The sequence below is a fragment of the Martes martes genome (assembly GCF_963455335.1).
Source record: "Martes martes genome assembly, chromosome: 2".
Taxonomy (NCBI): domain Eukaryota; kingdom Metazoa; phylum Chordata; class Mammalia; order Carnivora; family Mustelidae; genus Martes; species Martes martes.
The window spans coordinates 179,950,468-179,971,364 of record NC_137889.1 but is presented as its reverse complement, the minus strand read 5'-3'; the positions used below and the strand labels follow the sequence as shown (position 1 = coordinate 179,971,364).

Sequence of the window (20,897 nt, the reverse complement as noted above, 5' to 3'; positions counted from 1 at the left end):
GCTTTGCCCTCTGGCTCGATCATGCCATAGGCTACGTGGGCAGGGAATGGGGCCTGAGGGTCCAGCAGACCTGAGTGATTACCTCTGCTCTGCCGCTTGCCACCGTTTTCTGCAATCCTACGCAGATTACTTAACCCTTCTGACCCCATTGCCTCTCCAGGAAAATGGGGATCATGACTTGCAAAGGATTAGAGGAGAATTAAATCCAAAGAATGCATATCTAGCACCTTGGAGACAGAAGGTATTCAACAATTGGTACCTATGAGGTATTATGTGTTTTTGAAAGGAGCAACGGGTATAGGAACAAACGCAGACCTCGGTTCAAATATGGTTTCCCATTCAGTTTCTGTATTCTCATAGAAAAGATCTTTTTTTAAAGATTTTATTTTTTTATTTGACAGAGAGAGAGATCACAAGTAGGCAGAGAGGCAGGTGGGGGGGGGGGGGGGGTTGGGGAAGCAGGCTCCCTGCTGAGCAGAGAGCCCCATGCAGGGCTCGATCCTAGGACCCTGAGATCATAACCTGAGCCAAAGGCAGAGGCTTAGCTGACTGAGCCACCCAGGCGCCCTAGAAAAGATATTTTAAATATGAGCCTCTGTTTACCCATACTCAGAAGTGGCTGAATTCATGAACTAACCAAGGTGCAGAGTAGAGGAGGGACAGAATAATTAGAAGCATTATTGTAGTATTATTACCATTTGCTTCTATGCCTTGCCCAGAGTCTGGTACAAAGGAGGTGCCCAAAGGAATGTTTGTTAAGTGGGTTTGTACACAAAACTTAAACAGAAGACAATGTATAGTATAAAACAGTTCCTGTTCCCAAGACCTGTCACAACACGCTGCAGCTTCTAACACAAAGCCTCACGCAAGACACTCAAGTTGCAGTAGGGTCATGTTCTCTACCAAACGGTCCCCCACTAGTTAAACAGAGCAAAGATATCACCGAATTCTGCTGTCTCCTAATTCTAAAGTTCATCCATTCATAAATCACTGCACTCCTACTATGTGTAGCTCAGGAAATAAAGCTACATTGAAAAAATTAGGGACACCTGGTTGGCTCAGTTGGCTAAGCCTCTGCCTTTGGCTCGGGTCATGATCTCAGGGTCCTGGGATTGAGTCCCGCATCGGGCTCCCTGCTCAGTGGGGAGTCTGCTTCTCCCTTTTCCTCTGTACCCTCTCTCTGTCTCTCTCTCAAATAAATAAATAACATCTTTTTTTAAAAAAAAAAAAAAGGAAAGAAAGAAAAAATTAGAAGTTGCCTACTGTCAGTGAGCTCACCAGCTGGGGAAGTGGGATGGAAACTGGGGGACACACAGAGGATTAATAGTTACCTTAGAGTTTATTGAGTGTCTTGTGGGTAGTGAGCTGTGGTAGGAGCAAAGCACGCCCTCGTGAGCAGTGAGGGGTAAGAAATGAAGGTATTTCGAGAGGAGCAGCAGCAGGCACCAGGGCAAGGAGGAGCAAGGGGTACCAGCGGGGCAAGTGGAACACAGGGTCCAGAGACCAAGTAATGATAAACTTTATTTGCCCATGAAGGGTTCTGAGCCTTATCCCATCACTGAAGATTTAAGGGGGGCAGGTAAAGGAGAGTGGTGACGTGGTTCGATTTACTTTGCATTTTATGAAAATCACTCTGGCAGAAGCCAACCACACAGGGTTCGGATAAGAGAGTGAACCTGGTGGGAAGTGGGGGCGGTTGTAACCCTCTGGTTGGGGAATGCAGTGCCATTGCCCAGCCATAGGACACAAGTGGCGAACCAGCAGGGCTAGAGAGGGGGAAACTAGTCTCGTTGGGTTCGTGTTGGGTTGGAAGCAAGTCTGGAGCCTCCCCATGATGCAGGCTGGAAGGCAGGTGATTACCCAGGTCGGGAGCTCTGAAAGCCCAAGCTGGAGATAGATTTGGGGGTCCCCAGCATCTGGGAAATAGCTAAAGCCATAGAACTTGGTGCATCAATTGCTTTTGAGAAGTCAAGGAGCTAAGAACCAGGAAGAAGGAGAAGACTGGTTATCAGGTAGCTTCTGATGACCTTGATGAGAAGAGTGATGGCAGAATGGTGTGGAATATTTGATGTATTTCCAGATGGCACAGGGGTGAGGGAACCAATAGGAGCCAAGAAGAAGCAAAAACAATGAGGATAGGTGACCCTTTTTGAGAAGTTCCCTAGTGTGGGGAAGAGTACTGTGGAGGTCCCCACTCTCATGCCCCAAACAAAAGCTCCTGATAATATCAAGCCTATATATTGCTTGATTTCCTAAATCCTTCCTAACCTGCCTCCACATGACTCGTCCACATGACTTACTTCCCTCTGCCCCCCTGCCAACAACTCTCTCCTCTCCAGCCACTATCCTGCCTTGCATATGCACATGTTACATAGACACAGGATCCACCACCAATCCTTTAATGCCTTTCACGTTCTTTACTTGTGAGCAGCCTTGACCTTAACATTTATCCTTGTGACAGCCTGATCATCCAAGCCTCTACCAATGGTTCTCTCATACCTTTGATTCTATCCCTCACCTTGAACCACCTCTGCAACAGGAAAGAGAAAACGTTTCGTTGCTAAGTCAACAAAATGTATCACTCAATATCTTTCATCAATGGACAAACTTCGGTTGGAACAGCTATTTAAATCTATCTCTTTGAGCACAAAATACTAAGATTTGCATTTTAAGAAACCTCAGCCTCACACACACAAAACATAGGGCATATGTATTAGGTAAGACTTAATAGTACAAAGGGTTCATCCCAACACTCCTTTAAAATATGAATGCTATTATAACATTAAGTGATTTACCTGACTTTATTTTTTTAAACATTTATTTAAGAAAAATCTCATTTTACATACAAGGATGCCATTCCAATCCTGCCGGTTGGAGAATGCGCAGATGAACAAGGGAAAGGAAAGATCAGCAGTCAGCGTGTAGAGACTCGTCTGAGCGGCAGTAGTGGGCAGTTGCTTGCAGCCAGTCGTGGAAATTCACACATGGCAAACAAAAGCCTGAATTTCTACCTTCTTTTTTCCCCCCACTGTCCGGCAAATGTGTGCTAGAGGGGAGGGGCAGAGGAGGATGGCGGGAAATGGACACCGCAGATGAGTGGAATTTCCTCACACCTTCCCTCCCTCTGTAGGAGGTAAGAGAATGAACTTGGCAAGCAAAAAACCTACTTTCAAATCCAAGTTCCACCCTTTCTACTGGCGTGACCTCGGGCAGGTTAGCTGCCCTCCTAAGGTTTGGTTTTCTATCTGTAAATTATAGAGAATAAAACCTGCTATTTCATAAGCTTTTATAAAATTTCAAGGCAATAATGCAGGAAGAGAGCTTTGAAAGTCTTCAAGGGCTCCTTACGTGCTGGTTATAAGAGGCTACAATTTGTGCTCCAGGGAAATGGCTGTCCCATATATGGGCAGCCCCTTCACGTGACTCAGTTTCCAAAATCAACCCTCTGTTCTACAGTGTGGCTGACTTTCCCACTACACCATTACCTCCACAACAATGTTTTAAAACCAAAATACTAAATTTTAGATATAAGAGAAGTAGGCTTATATATACCCCAACATCTTAGCAAAAACTTCTATTTAGACTTCCTCGATGGATTTTACCATCTTGACCTGCAGTTACTATTTCTATCAGGTTTCTTTCATTAATTATTTTCCAAAAACGTGAAACAACGATGTCGTTTCCATTAACAAGTTTGTCTAAGAAAGTTGATAGCCCCACTGTTAAAAATAGAATAATCTGCCCTAATCACTAGTCAATTTCTTTCCTAGCCATGAATTCATCATTAGCAGCTGTGGCAGAGACTTTAGCACTAGTGAAAGATTCCACATGCTTTCCATGTCTCGGGCTCCTTTACAAGTAGATCGGAGCCACATAACAATCCTGGTCTAGGAAAGAGGAGTGAAAGTGATGTGTATAATGTATGTGCTCTCTTTCTCTCTTCCCCTGTGGACCTTTGCGGTCCCGTGATGAGATCCGTGATGAGATGACTGCTCCACCAAGTGGCGGCCACCTGAACCTGAGCCAATGACGGAGGAGAGGGGCCATTGGACTTGGCATGAATGAGAAGTCTCTTTCATGTAAGTTTAGCCAGTAAGATTTGGAGCTGGGTTCATCACTGCAGCGTAGCAGTAAAGAGATAAAGGGAAGAGAAAATATTTTCTATGAATTCACTAGAATGAACCCCCAGGAATGTGGAAGTGTATTGACTATGGGGAAGGACAAAGGCAGCCAGGGAGTCTGTTTGAAGACACCATAGCAACTACAACAACGCTTCTGTACTGAGAATCAAAGATATTTTGTCATACAGGCAACATCTATTTTAACACAAAGATTATCCAAAAACAGAGGGACACCTCTTTGAGAAGTCCTTTTTATGTACTGATATTGAATATGCTGTTTTCGCTTGCAAGGGCAGATTTCTATAACACAAGAGGAGAGTAATGCAAGGGGAAGTGTTATCAGCTGTCCCTAGCATCCCCACTCACATATCAGATAATCCAAAGTTTCCAGTTTGTTATGTCCTGATGTCTGTTATTATACATCAAGAAATGGAATCCTCTCCTGTCTTAGGGATGGGGTTATCAAGGATATGGTAAGTTCTTACCATTTGCTCCTGTAATTACATACAGTACATTTTAAAAAATAATAAATGTCAGAGCATCTGACCAAAGGTAGCTCCCTAGTCCACAAGATTCTGGGTGGATATAAATGCGTCTTGGGAGGAGGAAAGTTTCAGCCCAGAGCTGACCTTCTCCAGGTACTGCTAACATTGGAAGGAGGTTAATTTCTTTTTTTTTTTTTAAGATTTATTTATTTGTTTGTTTATTTTTTTGACAGAGAGAGAGAGATCACAAGTAGGCAGAGAGGCAGGCAGAGAGAGAGGGGGAAGCAGGCTCCCTGCTGAGCAGAGAGCCTGATGCAGGGCTCGATCCAGGACCCTAAGATAGTGACCTGAGCCGAACGCAGAGGCTTAACCCACTGAGCCACCCAGGCGCCCCTGGAAGGAGGTTAATTTCTCATCTTAACATCTCTATGAAGTAATTAGGTCCCGAGACCTAATTCTGATCTCTATAGGTGGTTATTTGACCCTTTTGCAGAGATGACCAAGAGGACCATAGAGATGCTGCATGATCAGTCGGGGGCATGTGGGGCAGCAGACCATTACTTGAAGGACCATTCTCAGAGACTGACCTTGTTTACATGTCTCCTCACTGAATGATGCTTTTAAATCCCACCTCCCATTGCCCCCTAGGGATAACATCCAAACTCCTTAACACACCACCCAAGGCCTCTACTCTCTGGCCCCAAAAACCCCCCATTCTCAGCCTCATCTCACTTCCTCTCCTTGCCCAGAACCATTCACTGGCCCCCCACAGAGACCAGCTTCTTCCTGCCTTCCTGCTTTTGACACCTGCTGTTTCCTCTACCCTTTATCTGCTACTCCGCCTGGAAGTTTCCCATTAAGATGCAGCTCACATTTCCATTCCTAGCATCTAGCACAGACAGACATATCATAAACTCTGCAAAAATATTTTGTTGAATGAATTAGTTAATCAGTAAAGGTACACTGCCAAAAGTGGGCGCCTGGGTGGCTCAGTGGGTTAAGGCTTCTTCCTTCAGCTCGGGTCGTGATCCCAAAGTGCTGGGATCGAGCCCCACATTGGGTTCTCCGCTCAGTGTGGAGCCTGCTTCCCCCCGTCTCTCTCTGCCTGCTTCTCTGCCTACTTATGATCTCTGTCTGTCAAATAAATAAATAAAAATCTTCCAAAAAAAAAAAAAGGTACGCTGCCAGAAGTGTACATATAGAGTGTCTAGGCCAAAGCTTCACACAAAGCAGAAGCTAAGTAGCCATTTATTAAATGTATTATTAAGCCCTTAATAACTGGCTCAGTTCTTGGTTGAACAAGAAGAGATTTTCTATGGCTCTTGCGTCAACATTCTCAGTTACCACACAGAAGGAAAAACAATTCTGAAAGTTACATGTTTGTACCAAGCTGTCCTTGAACAGCCAATGCAATCCAAGGTTTAAAGACCAAGTAATACAATACTTCAGCTTTTCTTTAATAACTAAAAGAAAGTGAATTTGCAATGTTTGCTCTTGTTTTTATTGTGTTTCTCTAGCGGGGTTTGGAAAAATATCCCTTCTTGAAGTCATTTTAAATAAATAAATCTTTTTAAAACAATCAGGCAAGTGGTGGTTTTGTGCAGGGCCCAGAAGATTGCTAGATGTTGTAGGATTAAAAACTAGCCAACAAATAAAAAAACAAAGGCTTTGGGGCAGAAAATTACATTTTTAAAAAAATTTACTGTGTCTGACAACATACATAGGACACAAGGAAAAGAGTGTTGGTGGACAGATGAAGGCAGAGGGAATGGGAAACCCTATGAAGGAAATTAGAGAAATAAAAAAAATTAACTAGGGGCGCCTGGGTGGCTCAGTGGGTTAAGCCTCTGCCTTCGGCTCGGGTCATGATCTCAGGGTCCTGGGATCGAGCCCCACATCGGGCTCTCTGCTCAGCAGGGAGCCTGCTTCCTCCTCTCTGTCTCTGCCTGCCTCTCTGCCTACTTGTGATCTCTGTCAAATAAATAAATAAAATCTTTAAAAAAAATTAACTAAGATCTGTTAATCCCAATAATGACTAGTTTAAAGGAAAATGAAAATTTTGCATTGTGTTTTAGAACTAATCTGTTCAAAGCACTGATCTTTTTCACTGAAAATAACTGTTTCCCAAGGGGATAACTTTAATCACATTCTTAATTCTAGAGTGGTATTTATGGTCTTTTATTTTGCTTGAGTTAACTAGAATTAAATCAATGTGGTCACAGTCAACAAAATCAACTTTCCATAGCAAATATAATTTAAAGCTTTTAATGAATAAGCCTCTATAGCCAACATTTTAATAAACGTAGTTTGCTACAATGACTACTCTTCATCTTAAGGTTTCAAGGAAAAAGTCCTCGGAACTATTAAAACAAACTTGCAGTATTACAGAGAACCTCTAAGCCATTGACCAAAACCCACCCTGTAGGTGACAAGCTACTGAATAAGTCTAGAGGTAACCTTAATTTTGGTAGGTGTACACATATTTTCTTATCCTCTCTCTTTAGCTACACATACATACACAAACACAGAAACACACACACATAATTAAAAACGCTTGTACCCTCTCAATTGTGCCCCTACTTGGAAATCATGGCTTTGGTTTCAAATCAATTTTAATAAAGGTTGAATTAAAGATATTTGGGGATCACCTTTAATTCTACACTGGATATGAGGTTTTAAGAAGACAAATGTGTCCCAGAACCCAGGATGGTGGTGGCATTCAGTCAGTCATTATGTAATTGAACAATTTCTAGGAGGCACACATTATTCTAAGTGCTGGGAATACAGAGATAAGCAGAAAAGGGAGAACTCTCTGCCCTCTGGAGCTTACATTTTAGTGGGAAGAGGGGGAGAAAAGATTGACAATAAAATAAAAGAATAAGTAAAAATAAGAAGATGCATTTATTACAGAAGAAACAAAGCAGAGAAGGGACACAGAGTGCCAGGGGCAGGGGTAGGAGATGGCAGTTGTGAACAGGACGGTCTCTCCTGAGAAGGTGACATTTAAGCAGACTTGAAGGAGGATAGAAAGCAAAGCTGTTGGTAGCTTACTGAAATACCCACAGGCAAAAGTTTTCCAGGCAGAGAGGAACAGGGAGTGAAAATGCCCTGAGGCATGAGACCGGCTGATGGGCTCTAGACTCTTCTGCCCAATAGAGTAACCACTAGTCATATGTGACTATTTAAATTTAAGTTAATTAAAATTAAATGAATTTTAATTTTTTTAATTTAAATGAAATTTAAAATTCATTTAAATTTTAAATTTAGGAGCGCCTGGGTGGCTCAGTGGGTTGGGCCTCTGCCTTCTGCTCAGCTCGTGATCCCAGGGTCCCGGGATTGAGCCGTGCATTGGGCTCTCTGCTCAGCAGGGAGCCTGCTTCCCATCACCCCTCTCTGCCTGCCTCTCTGCCTACTTGTGATCTCTCTCTGTCAAATAAATAAAATCTTTAAAAATAAATAAATTTAAAATTTAAAATTCATTTCTCAGTTTGTACTTACCACAATTCAAGTACCAAATAGCCACCATATTGGACAGTGCCTGTATAGAACAAGTCCGTCATAGAAAGTTCTACTGGACAGCTTTGCTCTAGAAACAGCAACTCGATCAGTATTGCTAGAGTAGATTGAGGAAGGGAGTAACAGATGAGGTCAAAGTTTAAAGGAGCACAATTGTGTAGGACTTTAATGGCCATTGTAGGAACTTTGGCTTTTATTCTGAGTGGGACAGAAGTCTGAGGACTCTTATCAGAGAAGTAACTTGATCTCACTTGACATTTATAAGAATCTCTCTGAGATATGTTTATATCTAGATGAACGATGATGGAAGATGGACAAGGATGGTTACAGCATAGGTGGTGAAAGGGTTCTGTGTGAATTTTGAGGTAGGTGCCAACAGGTTCAGCTGGTGAAAAGGTTGTGGGGTGTGTCATGCTGAAGACAGTGAAGTAAAGAAGGAGGCCAGTGTTCACGGCATGGGCCCAGCTAAGGTAGGTTTTAGACTGATTTGACTTCAAGATGATGATAGCACAACTGAAAATGTCTAATGCACAATCGGAGAAGTGAGCTCAGATGAGAAGAGGCCCTGAATATAGATGAGAGATTCACGGGCATATGTGTAAGAGAGAAGCAAGAATGGAGGCCCCAGAGAAGATTCCTAAAGTCTTAAAGAACTGCCATAGGAGGAAAGTGGGTAAGGCAAGGAGACCAATTATTTGAGCCTTAGAAGACTAGAGATGTCAACAGTCAAAGGCAACAGAAACACTAGATAGTCCAAGAAAATGATTCCATGGGAAAAAGGCCACAGATTTTTTTTTTTTTTTGAAAGGCATTGGTCTCCAAGAGGGTAGTTTCTATGATGGTGGGGGGAGGAGCTTAGCATGGGGGGAAAGAATCTAGATTGGAATGATTTCAGTGACAATGGAGGAGCAGGGGGGGACTACTGTTACTGAGAAAGGAAAGTGTAATAAACTTTGGCATTTCTCAGTATCATTAAACTTGATCCAGTCAAACGTTAGTGTGATTTGTGTTAAACACTGTCTTGTGACAAACTGAATATATGTTTTGTGTAAAAAAAAATTTTTTTTAGTCATCTCTACAGCCAACATGGGGCTCAAACTTACAATCCCAAGATAAGGAGTCCCACGTTCTATCAACTGAACCGGCCAGGCACCCCCAGACTAAATATCCTTTTTAACATTCAGAGTTTATTTAGGCCAAGGGGGTAATAATGAAAGAAAGAGGGTGGGGTGGGAGGAAGGAAGGAAGGAATGGGGGAAGGGAACAAGGAAGACAGAATAGGCTGTAAGAGATAGGAAAAGGTAAATTTTAATTTTCCTGTAATCTTGGTAGGGAAGGAAGAGTCACAGTGCTCATTCTTTAAAGGTGGGCAAAAATGGTAAACAGAGAACACTACAAAGGGGGCAAGGAGAAAGCTGTGGGTGTTCTTTGGGTTCTCCTCTACCACAAGAGCCCTGGTCAAAGGGTGACTGGGAAAGTCTAGAGACTCAGACAGCATCCAGTTGCATCCTTCCTGGTAGGATTTCAGAAACGAGCAATTTAAATTCCAAAAAAATTTTGAGATCTGGTTGAGTGAATCTGTCCTATTTAGCAGAAGAGGTACTGAGACCCACAGAGGTGAAATAAATTTCCCCAGGGAATTCAGCTAGTACTATCTAGAGCCAGACCCAGAACCCGGACTCATTCCGGGTCCACGCATGCCCAGCTCTGTCCGCCTCACTGTTCCACTTTATAAGTGGGACCCTCCTATTTAAGACGGACAGATCAAACCCAGCAAATGCAACACCGAGTTGTACTTAATGTGCGGGGGAGGTTAACGCGAGCCGGAGTGGGGGTGGGGATTAATGAGACTTGAAGAGCTCTCCGGGTTTGATGACGGAATATTGGCTTCCTACAAATGCCTTGGTAACAGGCCTCCTGAATTCTCTGCCTTGGTGTGGAATTGTGCCTTACTTGCCATGCTGACCAGCACACAAGTGAAACCCGCAACGTGGACAAGTGTCCGTCTCACTGACATCTGAGTAATAACTCCTGGGAGTATTTTTATAAAAATCCATTGTGATACAACCCCTGAGTATCCTGAGACGTGCGGAGAGGCACGACCAGGGGTGTAGTTAAAAAAAAAAAAAAAAATCGAGTTAGGGATAGGGAGGTGGGTTGCTAACGGAGGGGATGGAAGGGAAAGCAGCAGCCTGGGGCCCTGGCGGACTGTGGTCTTCGCCGTTGCCAGGGCCGCCAGCGTCCTTGGTTACCGCTGGGCCGAAGGCGCTCTCTCCGCGCGGACTCGGAGTCTGCACTCCACGAGCCCCGTCCCCCCCAGCGCCCCCTGGCGCGGAGGGGAGAAAACTGCACCGGCAGGCCCGTGCCCTTCCTCCCTCCCCGCGATCCGGGTTCGAGACGCGGTCCTGGTGAGAACTCTCGCCCGCCGGGGCTTTGCCAAGCGGCCGCCCCGAGCCAGCGCTGCGAGGGCTGTGCCAGGAACTAAAGCGACGGCGAGCCCGGGGCTGTCCCACCCGGACTCACGTTGTACTCCCTCAGCCAGCAGTCTAGCTTGTCGTGCATCTGTCGCAAAGCTTCGCTCGAGACCAGTTTCCTCAGGTTTTCTGCCATCGCTCACTTTTCCACTCGGCCCGGCTCAGGGAGATGGAGACGTGGAGGGGACGAGGCGGTGGCCTCCGCGGGACCCTGGGGCGATGTGGCGAAGGGTGTTCTTCTCCGGAGGGGCTCAGAGGGCGGCTGCTGCTCCCATCGTCCGCCTCGGGCAGAGCCCGCAGGGTTCGGCAAGCCGGGGGGCGGGGAGGTGCCCTGGGCCGCAGCCGCCGCGCCTCATCCGCCGCCCCGCGCGGTCTCTCGCTCCCCCGCGGCCGCCCGCAGCCCCCGCCATAAATACGGCGGCGATTGTTAAACAAACCTTGACGTGGGCGGGCGGCTGCTAGGGACGCGCACCGCGCGCGCCCTGGCAACGCCGGCCTCTGCCGCCCGCCCCCGCCGCCGCCGCCACCCGCCGCCCTCCCGCCGCCCCCGGGGCCGGGCACCCGCCCCGGCGCGCCCTGGAGCCGCTCCTGCTCCTGCTCGTGCTGCTGCTGCTGCTGCTGCTGCTCCTGCTGGCCGAAGGCGAGGCCGCCCAAGACCCCTGACGCTCGGGATGGGGCCTGGGGCGGGAGGGGCGCAGACCACCGAGGGCGGCTACCCGACCCCTTGAAGGACCGCGACTCGCCTGCCCTGTGGGATGGGGGCATCCCGCGGCCTCTCGCCCCGAGAAGCGAAGGTGGTTTCTCCACGGGCAGTTGGGTTAGGCAGTAGGTAAGCGTCTGACCGCGCCTCCCTTGATGCTTTAACTTCTCAGACCTTCAGGGCTTCGTTTGAAACACTGAGGAGTTGGTGGGCGCCCAAGTCAGGAGACCGGAAGCTCTCGGGAGTTCCCAAACCCGAGTTAATCCTCGGGCTTAGACAAGGTTGGGTATAGTTTTTGTTGTTGTTGTTGTTTTAAGATTTTATTTATTTATTTGACGGACAGAGATCACAAGTAGGCAGAGAGGCAGGCAGAGACAGAGAGAGGAGGAAGCAGGCTCCCTGCTGAGCAGAGAGCCAGACGCGGGGCTCGATCCCAGGACCCTGAGATCATGACCTGAGCCGAGGGCAGCGGCTTTAACCCACTGAGCCACCCAGGCGCCTCTGGGTGTAGTTTTAGAATCACTGAGCACTCTGAAGTTTCATTCAATTCTCATTCTCTAACTGAAACTTGGTGAAAGTTCAGACCGCGTTTGGCACAATTTCAAAAGGGTGCTTGAAGCTATGGGGATGGTTTCAACTGCTTAAGAAATGAAACAACTTCAACCATCATGAAGCACTTTAGAAACCCTTTTTTTTTTTTTAGATTTTATTTATTTATTTGACAGGCAGAGATCACAAGTAGATAGAGAGGCAGGCAGAGAGAGAGAGGGAGAAGCAGGCATCCCGCTGAGCAGAGAGCCCGATGTGGGGCTTGATCCCAGGACCCTGAGATTATGACCTGAGCTGAAGGCAGAGGCTTTAACTCACTGAGCCACCCAGGCGCCCAGAAGCCCTTATTTTACATGCACCAAATGATGAGCTGATTGCAAATCATTCTTATCTAGTCGTTAACACAGCAGGAGTGGAGCCCGGCCTCAGCGAGCCAGCTAGCTAGTTTATTTCAGTGCCATTTCTTTAGGAACTTGAAAATATATGAACTTTGCACATGTCCAAATATGGTAATATTATCTAATATATGGTAATATATGGTAATATTCAGAGATTGTTTCTCTTAATTATGGTGGGTTTCTGTCCTCCTATGAAAATGAGGGGCTCATTTCTGGAGCCTGGGTTGCCACTATCTTCTGTAGGCTACAAAATAACTATAGAAGTTCTCATCACAAGGAAAAAAAAAAAAATGTGACCACGTGTAGTGATGGATGCTAACTAGATTTATTGTGTTGGTCACTTCACAACATATGCAAATCCTGAATCATTACATCGTACACCCGAAACTAATATAATATGTGTCATTTAGATCTCAATAACAACAAAAGGAACAATAAGGACCATAAAGGTACATAACATATTTTATTAGAGTAGTGTAATAATTACTAAAGTAAGAGAAGAAAAATAAAGACCCATTAAGTATTCATTAGACACTTTCTTCCTTTAAAAAATATGTAAAGAGGGAGGAAGGGAATGGAGAAAAATCCCACAGATTTTTTTAGTTGGGAGCCAATAATTGCATATTTCAATAGGCAGTTGGAGTCTTTGAGCAGTCCTATTTACTTATTCATAAAAAACAAGTTGGAATATTTGCTTATGTTACATTAGGGGTTAAATCCTCTTCTTTGCTGTGGCTCTGTAACTGCTACTCCTTGGTTACGCTATCTATAAACAAGAGACAATAGTTCTTACATCACAGGATTACTACAAGACTAAACCAAAAAATTCATGTGGCATTATCCTTTTTTTTTTTAAGATTCCATTTATTAATTTGACAGAGAGAGATCACAAGTAGGCAGAGCAGCCCGAGAGGGGAGTGGAAGGCAGGCTCCCTGCTGAGCAGAGAACCCAATGCGGGATTGGATCCCAGGACCCTGAGATCATGACCTGAGATGAAGGCAGATGCTTAACACACTGAGCCACCCAGGCGCCCCTCATGTGGCATTTTTTTTTTTTTAAGATTTTATTTATTTGACTCAGAGAGAGATCACAAATAGGCAGAAAGGCAGACAGAGAGAGGTGGGGAAGAAGGCTCCCTGCTGAGCAGAGAGCCCCATGCGGGGCTCAATCCCAGGACCCTGAGATCACAACCTGAGCCGAAGGCAGAGGCTTAACCCACTGAGCCACCCAGGAGCCTCTCATGTGGCGTTCTTAACACAGCACTTGGCGCAGTGCTTCACAAACGCATGATCATTATTACTACAATGTGGATCACAGTACATTTAGTAGAGATAACAAGACTGGAAAAAATCTCATCTCCAGCCATAGGGTGAAGGTTGAACAAATCCTTCAATGAAATGTTGCGCAATAGAAATCCTTCACTGAAGAGTTATCTGTTGTCTAGGAATTCTCACTACATAAAGTTAAGTGAAAAAAGCAGGAACACTAAATAATCTACATTGTGTTATATTATACAATATCAACCCAAAGTGTGATTATAGATTATTTTAGTTTGCTCCTTTACACATTTTTGATTTTCCAAATTTCTACCATGAACACTGATTGCTTTTTTGAAAACTTATTCAGAAGCAGAGTTACCCAAAGAGTTACCTTCAGAAAAAGTGTTAGCCAAAATAACAATATTAAGCGGACTCAAAACAAAACATGCTTTGACCAAATGTCCAAATTACTAATGTAATAGTCTTAGAGTCTTAGGATAGAATGGATCTCTGAAATCGCTTAGAATTTGCCACCTGATATTGTTTATATCTACATATGCTTAAGCCCCACAGCTGGATTCAAGACCCTAACGGCCTACAGTCATTTCCGGTACCTCTTGGTGTCCCCAGAACTCCAAAGTGTGTGCTATGTGTAGCAGGAACCTCACGTTTATCAATAACAAACCAGCATAGTCATCAATGACTCAAAACAAAGGAAGTGTTCTATGTATTTATTCATTATTTTCTCCCCACTACTTCCAAAAGAGGATCTGAGATAACAAACAGTAAGAGCCTTGTAGAAAATATCATTGTTAGATTAGAAATATTTTTTTAGTGGAAAAAGCAAGTATACCCCCAATTTAAGCTTATGTATGAAATTGAGCTTCATTTAACATTGAATCTGTAGCTTGTGGAAGCCAACACAGAAAGGACAATGACTTTAATGATTATTATTACTTGAGTTTAAAAGTATACATACCACTTCTTTGAATGAAACACATTTTCCTGCTACCAATTACAAGATATGTTTATCTTTTTCCAAAGAGCCTAGAACAACACAGATGACGGTGTCTTTAATACCTCCCCCACTTTAAATATATATATATAGAAACAATCTTGATATGATTGTTTCCTGAGGTCACCTTCCATCAATGCCAAGGGGGTAACACTAGAACTCATGTCATCAAAGAGAGGGCCAAGAAACTGACATGCCATTTCTTAGCTCTCTGGTGATGTTGCCTGATACAAGCTTAGAACTTCCATACCTGTTGCAATAAGTGGACATCCTCATAAGTGCTCTTCATAATGATCCCCTCCACAGAGCTTTTGATTTAATTTTAATTTAAGAGAGAGCTGGAGCCTGGAGTGCAAATAGTCTGTGTTGCTGATAAAGAAGAATCCATATGCTTCATATTACAAGTGTGCAGCCAACAAGGTTGAGATTCTATTTTTAAAGCCTACTTTTTTATACATATGGAAGAAAACATCAGATTAGTAAAGGCTCTATTTGGACAGCACTTTAATTTTGTCTCAACTTGATTATTTTAGGATATAATCACTTGGCAATTATTTGTAAAGAAAAGAAAATCAAATTTTTATTTTGTGGTACACTATCAGGTATATTGAAAAAGTTGAAAGAATAAAGTCAGATCATGATGCACACTCTTGTTTTATCTCACCCTCTGCCAATCAGTGGTTTCTTGTGACTTTACATAAGTCTTTAATGACCCTGAACTTCAGGTTTTTTCCACCTACATAATGAAAAACATAGATCAGCTCGGAGATCTCTTGCAGTTCTGACATGCTTTAATGCTTTTTAATGCTCTTCACTTGTTTCTTTTAACATACTGGTTATGGGTCAGATTGAGCAAATCTTGCCCTTTATTCCAATTTATTTCCCAACCATCACCTTATTTTCAATTTTTGGTTCACAGTTCAGCTTGGGTCAAGTCTTGATTCTGAGAGCATTAGTCAATCACCAAAAGCTGAACATTTTTCTTGAGTACAATTTATTCTGCGGCCTTGCCAGAATAACTAATGCACCTAGCCTCCAGGAAATAAGCAAGTGTTTTCTTTGTAGTTGCACTTTAAATAAATTTAAACCAGCTGAAACTGACAAAATCTTCCCAACTCCCCCCAGGCTCTCAGAGCTCATCCCCACTCTTCTTTATGCTTATTTTCTTTCACTTTTGGACATGCTGATACTGTTGCAGTTATCACACGACATTAAACTTATTTGTCTGCCTCCTGTATGAGCTTCTTGAAGAAAGGGACAGAGGTTTAAAAGCTTGTTGAATTTGAAGTGCTTGGGTGGCTCAGTTGGTTAAGCATCTGCCTTTGGCTCTAGTCATGATCCCGGGGTCCTGGATCAGGCCCTGCATTGAGCTCCCTGCACGGCAAGGAGACTGCTTCTCCCTCTCCCTCTGTACCACCCTCTGCTTGTTCTCCCTCTCTCAAATAAATAAAATCTTTAAAAAAAAAAAAAAGTTTGCTGAACCAAACTGTTAATAAAAAGTGAAAGAAAAAAGGAAAGAAGGAAGGGAGGGAGGAGCCCATTGGCTGCTTTATATCTGATGTCATAATCCGGTTGAGGCAAAAGAAAGCAAAGTTTTAATAGCCAGTTGGTTGGTTCTTATGGCATCATAATTCTGCCACCCAGCCAGGAGCCACTCATTGTAGAGAAGTGTCAGGTGACAAACATCTGGATGGAATAGGAAAAGTCCTGAGTCGTAGAGTCCTTAACTCTAAAGTTTACATGCATCCGTCAACTGGGGAGATTTTCAGCTGGGGATTTTAAGAAGCCAGTGAGATTTTCACTGAAGCCACTCAGTGTAGTGAGAGGTGTGTTGGTGTGGAGTTCCACGCTGCACTAAGCATAAACACATGCGAGGATATACAGTGGCATCCTCGTCATCATTTTCAGTTCCTCACTAAGGACAGTTGCCCACCCCCCACCCTTAGCCAGTGTGGCCGAAAGAATGTTCTGCCCAGCTGTGGCCTGGATGCTTTTACAGGTATGCTGTGCTATTCTGTCCAATTGCTTCTTTAGGGTAGGGCCTGGTGCCATCTGAAGAAAATCTTTTAACCTTTTCTCGCCCACTTGCATGAAGCTTCCTTTAAACCCAGTTTCATTGGTGATCTTGCCGGGGTGCTCTGTCTCCATTCACGGGGAGCAAAACGCTCATTTGTCCATGTACTTCATGTTCTCTAGTCTGAGTCTCCGTGTACTCATTTTAGCAGCTTCATTGGGTCCTTTTTGTGTTCTGCTACATTGCAGGAAAAGATTTTAAATGATTTTAAAGGGAGAGAAAATCCATCACCCTTGGAGAAAGAACCAGTTGGTTGGGATCTGAGCTGAAGGCAGGTTCCCCCACTGCACAGAAGCAGGGATGCTGTCTCCTGTGTCGTGCCAATAAGCATTCCCTGCTCACAGCACAGTTCAGAATGTTTCTGTCAAAGTATTTCATGCCCTTTATTGGTTAAATGAGAAAAACAAGAGGAAAATTTTCGTATACCACAACTGTATCACCTTAGCACCTAAATAAACTGTAGAGCTTTTGTAGCAAATACAGCTGAGAAGGGGGGAGCCAATTTAGTGTGACTCTTGAGAATCATAGGTACCCCTCCTGTCACAACCCAGGTTTCCGTCACCATTGTGATGGGATATTGAGGCATCCCTGCCCTCCATATTTTCAGCTCACTAGCTAAATGCAATGGCAGATACTTGGCTCTGAAAATAGTCATCGAAGGGGTGCTCTTAGGATACATGAAGGTGTTGCAGTGTACATGGGGTGTGATCTACACTGTAAGATCTCCTTAAACATCCCAGGAGAGGACCTAGGACAGCATGATGGCAGTCCCTAACATGAAGGGTGTTGAAACAGGTTTTTTCATCACATCTGATAAACATTGACTGAATTTCTGAATTTCTAGGTGACAGAAACATCTGCCTTAATCATAAGGCAGGATGAGACTTGGTCTCTGCTCCCTAGCCTCTCACAATCTATTCAGAAGAAAGAGACATAACCGTAGATCAATGTGACAAGTTACAATAGTAAATATAAAATTCTATGGAAACACTGACCAACCCTTCCCTTACTTCCTCCTCCAGCTCCCTGAAGAAAAGATCAAAGGAAGTTGTAGAAGAGAGTGCCATTTAGAGCCAGATCTGGAAGGACAGAGAGGAGTTTCACCAGGAAGAGAAGAGATGATGGAACCGAATGGACAGTAGCAAAGAGGCATGAAATTGCATGGGCAGGCGGGGAATGAGGAATGCTAGTCCAGAGTGGCTTTAGGAAACTCGGGGAATCAGAGACAAGACTGTGAAGATAGTCCTGGGTTCAACTGTGATAAGTCTTGTAGAGCAGGCTGAAGAAGTTGATCATGACTTTGTAGGCAGTGGGGAAGCTGCAAAGAGCTATAAACGGAAAAATGATATGTTTGAGTCTCTTTTTTAATATCGTGTTGGTGCTCCGAGAGGTGAAATTTGGAGGAGTGATGGACCCAGCAAGAGCACTTATGGGACACAGATTCGAGAGTTAATAAGGTTCTTCTCTGGAGTAATACATGGTGAGCATTAGAGTGGACATATGTCAGAGACACTCAGATGTTAGTAATATTTTTTACCCACTAGAAGAAAATTCATCCAACATTCATTCATCAGTTATTAAGTACCTATTATTTACATAGTTTTTAGTATGTTCGGGAGCACAGAAGTTGTAACACATTGCCCCTGCTTTGTAACAAATTTACGGTCTACTCTGGAGCAAGCTATACATGCAGGAAAAGTAAAATAACACAAGATCATGTGTTATTAAGTATCAAAGGGTCATCATAGCAAATCAGGGCAATAATAATTACTGAGGCCACAGAAATCAGAAATTGCTGATGAGGAAAAAAATTAAGAAGGGCTTTCCAGAAGAGATATTCCTTGAGCTGAGTTTTGGTGGTCAAGTAGGAGAATTGCTAGATAAAATACAGAAATAGCCACATCTGCATTCAGGCAAACAGATGAGAACTGCAAATTAGACACACGGCTGAAGCGTAGGATCAGTTTGTGGAAGTGGCAGGGATTAGGCTAAAAAGAGGTAGACGGGGACCAGAAAGTATAGAACTTGATGTGCTAATATAAAGAATTTTCATTGTGAAAGTCATTGGAGGATTTTCAAGTTCAGGATGGAGGTGTCATGATTGGGTTTGTATTTTAGAAAGGTCGCACTACAAAGAGTATAGGATAACTCTGAAGGTTGCTGGCCGGATGATGGTGTCATTTACTATGGGAACATGCCAAGAGCAGTTTGGGGAGAAAGATTTTAAGTCCCAATTTTTTGATGTGTTGGACTTGAAGTGTGTGTTAATTTCCTAAGGCCTACTATAACAAATTTAGTCCCTTCAAACATCAGAAATTTATTTTCTCACAGTTCTGAAGGCTAGAATTCAGAAAATCATTAGGGTTGGTTCCTTCTGGAAGCTTTGAGGGAAAAGCTGATCCATGCCTCTCTCCTAGCTTCTGGTGACAAATCGTGGCATTTCTTGCCTTGTAGAAACATTACTTCAGTCTCTGCTTCTGTCTTCACATTGCCTTCTCTGTGTGTCTTCGTCCTCTCCTTCTCTTTTAAGGACACCAGTCATGAGATTTAGAGCCTAACCCAAGTCCAGGGTGATCTCTCTTGAGAGCCTTAACTTATTTATATAAGTTAAAACCCTGTTCTCAAAACCCTATTTTGAAAAGCCTATTTCCAAATAATACCACATTTCACAGGTACTGGTGACTAGGACTTGGATATATTTTTGTGGGGGGACACAATTCAATGCATTCTAAAGTGAATGAAGGATAACTGTCTTCCTCATCTGACTAGTACTCTAGCCTTGGTTTACACTTCCAAAGGCAAAAGGAAATGCAGAATTAAAGACTGTGTTATGTTGTAGAAAGAGCAAAAACTTTAGCCGGAAGAAACTGAGTTCAATCCAGGCTCTATATTAGTTGAAAACTTAGCCTTTTAACCTCTGAGAGTCTTGATTTCTTTATGTTTAAAATGGGGATAATATGACCTATTATAAAACTGGCAGGGAAATTAAAGACTCATTCCCAGGTATATGGTAGACCCTACTATTTAAAAAAAAAATAAGCTTAAAGATAACACATTTGGAAATGACCCACATTAAAGATGGGGTTATGTGAGTATAATGAGAGCTCAGACTATAGCAACGGACACGAAGAAAGGGGAGGTGACCTGTCAGAGAGATGGACATCAGCAATGAGGGCTCCCAAGAGAAGGTGACTTTTCAGATAGTCAAAGGGGCATTTGGCATCAAGAAAATCAATTACCAGGTATCTCACCACCTAAGTCAAAGAGAAGTTAGCAAAACAAAGGCAAGGCTTCTAGTCTTAAAAACTGGGTTATCAGACAGATTTCTAAGATGTTACGAAGTTTCTGTGCTAGGCTAGGCATTCCAGATAAAAGGATAAGTAAGACTTGGACCTTCCAGATAGAGCTCATCATCTTTCAAGTGACATCAGACAGGTACACAAGATAAAATACAATGATGTGCTACAAAAGACAAGCAGAGTTCAAGGACAGACCAACTAAAAACTGCCTGTGGGAGCCTGGGAAAGCATTAGAGAGAGTGTGACATTTGGATGGATTCTAGGAGGATGGCTAGAGTGTGCTTGCCAGAGAGAAAAAGAGGAGCTCTGCCCAAGCAGAGGAAAAAAGAGGCAAAGCCTAGAAAGTAAGGCCTATGGGACCAGAACTGGAGGATCAGTCAGAAGCGCAGTTATCTGAGTGGATGAATGGGACCAGAGCCAAAGTGTTAACAGACTTACTGCTGACTCCCAATGCTTCGTGCTACAATTTACAGTTATCCTGGTTAAGATGCAGGTTTGTCCTAGAGATCCTAGCAGGACTGAGCACAGAGATGTGAGTCAGTAGTCCTAGCATTTGGGAAAGAAGATAAACACATTCATGACCATGACATTAGCCAAAATCAGAGAGAAGGGGAAAGTTTGTGAGGGATTTCTTAGGCAACAGATAATCTAATTTAAACTTCACAGCCATGTTCTGATGGAAAGCAGGCAGAGCCATGAAATAACAGTCCCAGTCATCAAAAAAAGCAAAACTGAGCTGGTTCCTAGAAAAAGAACACTTTTGCCAGCTGGTCTCTTTGCTCTTTCCCCATGACTCAGGCGGCCCTGGGGCCCAAAGGTGCTTTCTAGAAGTGGTTTCAGCTCCCTGAGTTACACCTCGGTTGCTACCCACTCGCTGCATTGAAAACAAGAAAACAAAAAAACAACAACAACAAAAGATCATCGTTAGATTCTCTGACAACAAGGAACAAGGAATGTGTATTCAAGTTACTTATACCTTTGGGCGGCACATTCCCGGTGTGCGGTG

The 20,897-nt window shown here is 43.7% G+C and overlaps 1 protein-coding gene across 1 annotated transcript in view; it reads right to left on the bottom strand.

Annotated features, from left to right (window-relative positions):
• The window catches only part of SPATA18 (spermatogenesis associated 18), a gene marked incomplete at both ends in the record, with an annotated part of 36,402 nt that extends 25,670 nt beyond the window's left edge, over positions 1–10,732 (bottom strand). Inside the window, one exon of the mRNA XM_080796366.1 lies at positions 10,646–10,732. Within this exon, the coding sequence (XP_080652492.1) occupies positions 10,646–10,732 (87 nt within the window). The remainder of the gene's footprint in view (positions 1–10,645) is intronic.
• Positions 10,733–20,897: the final 10,165 nt, after the last annotated feature.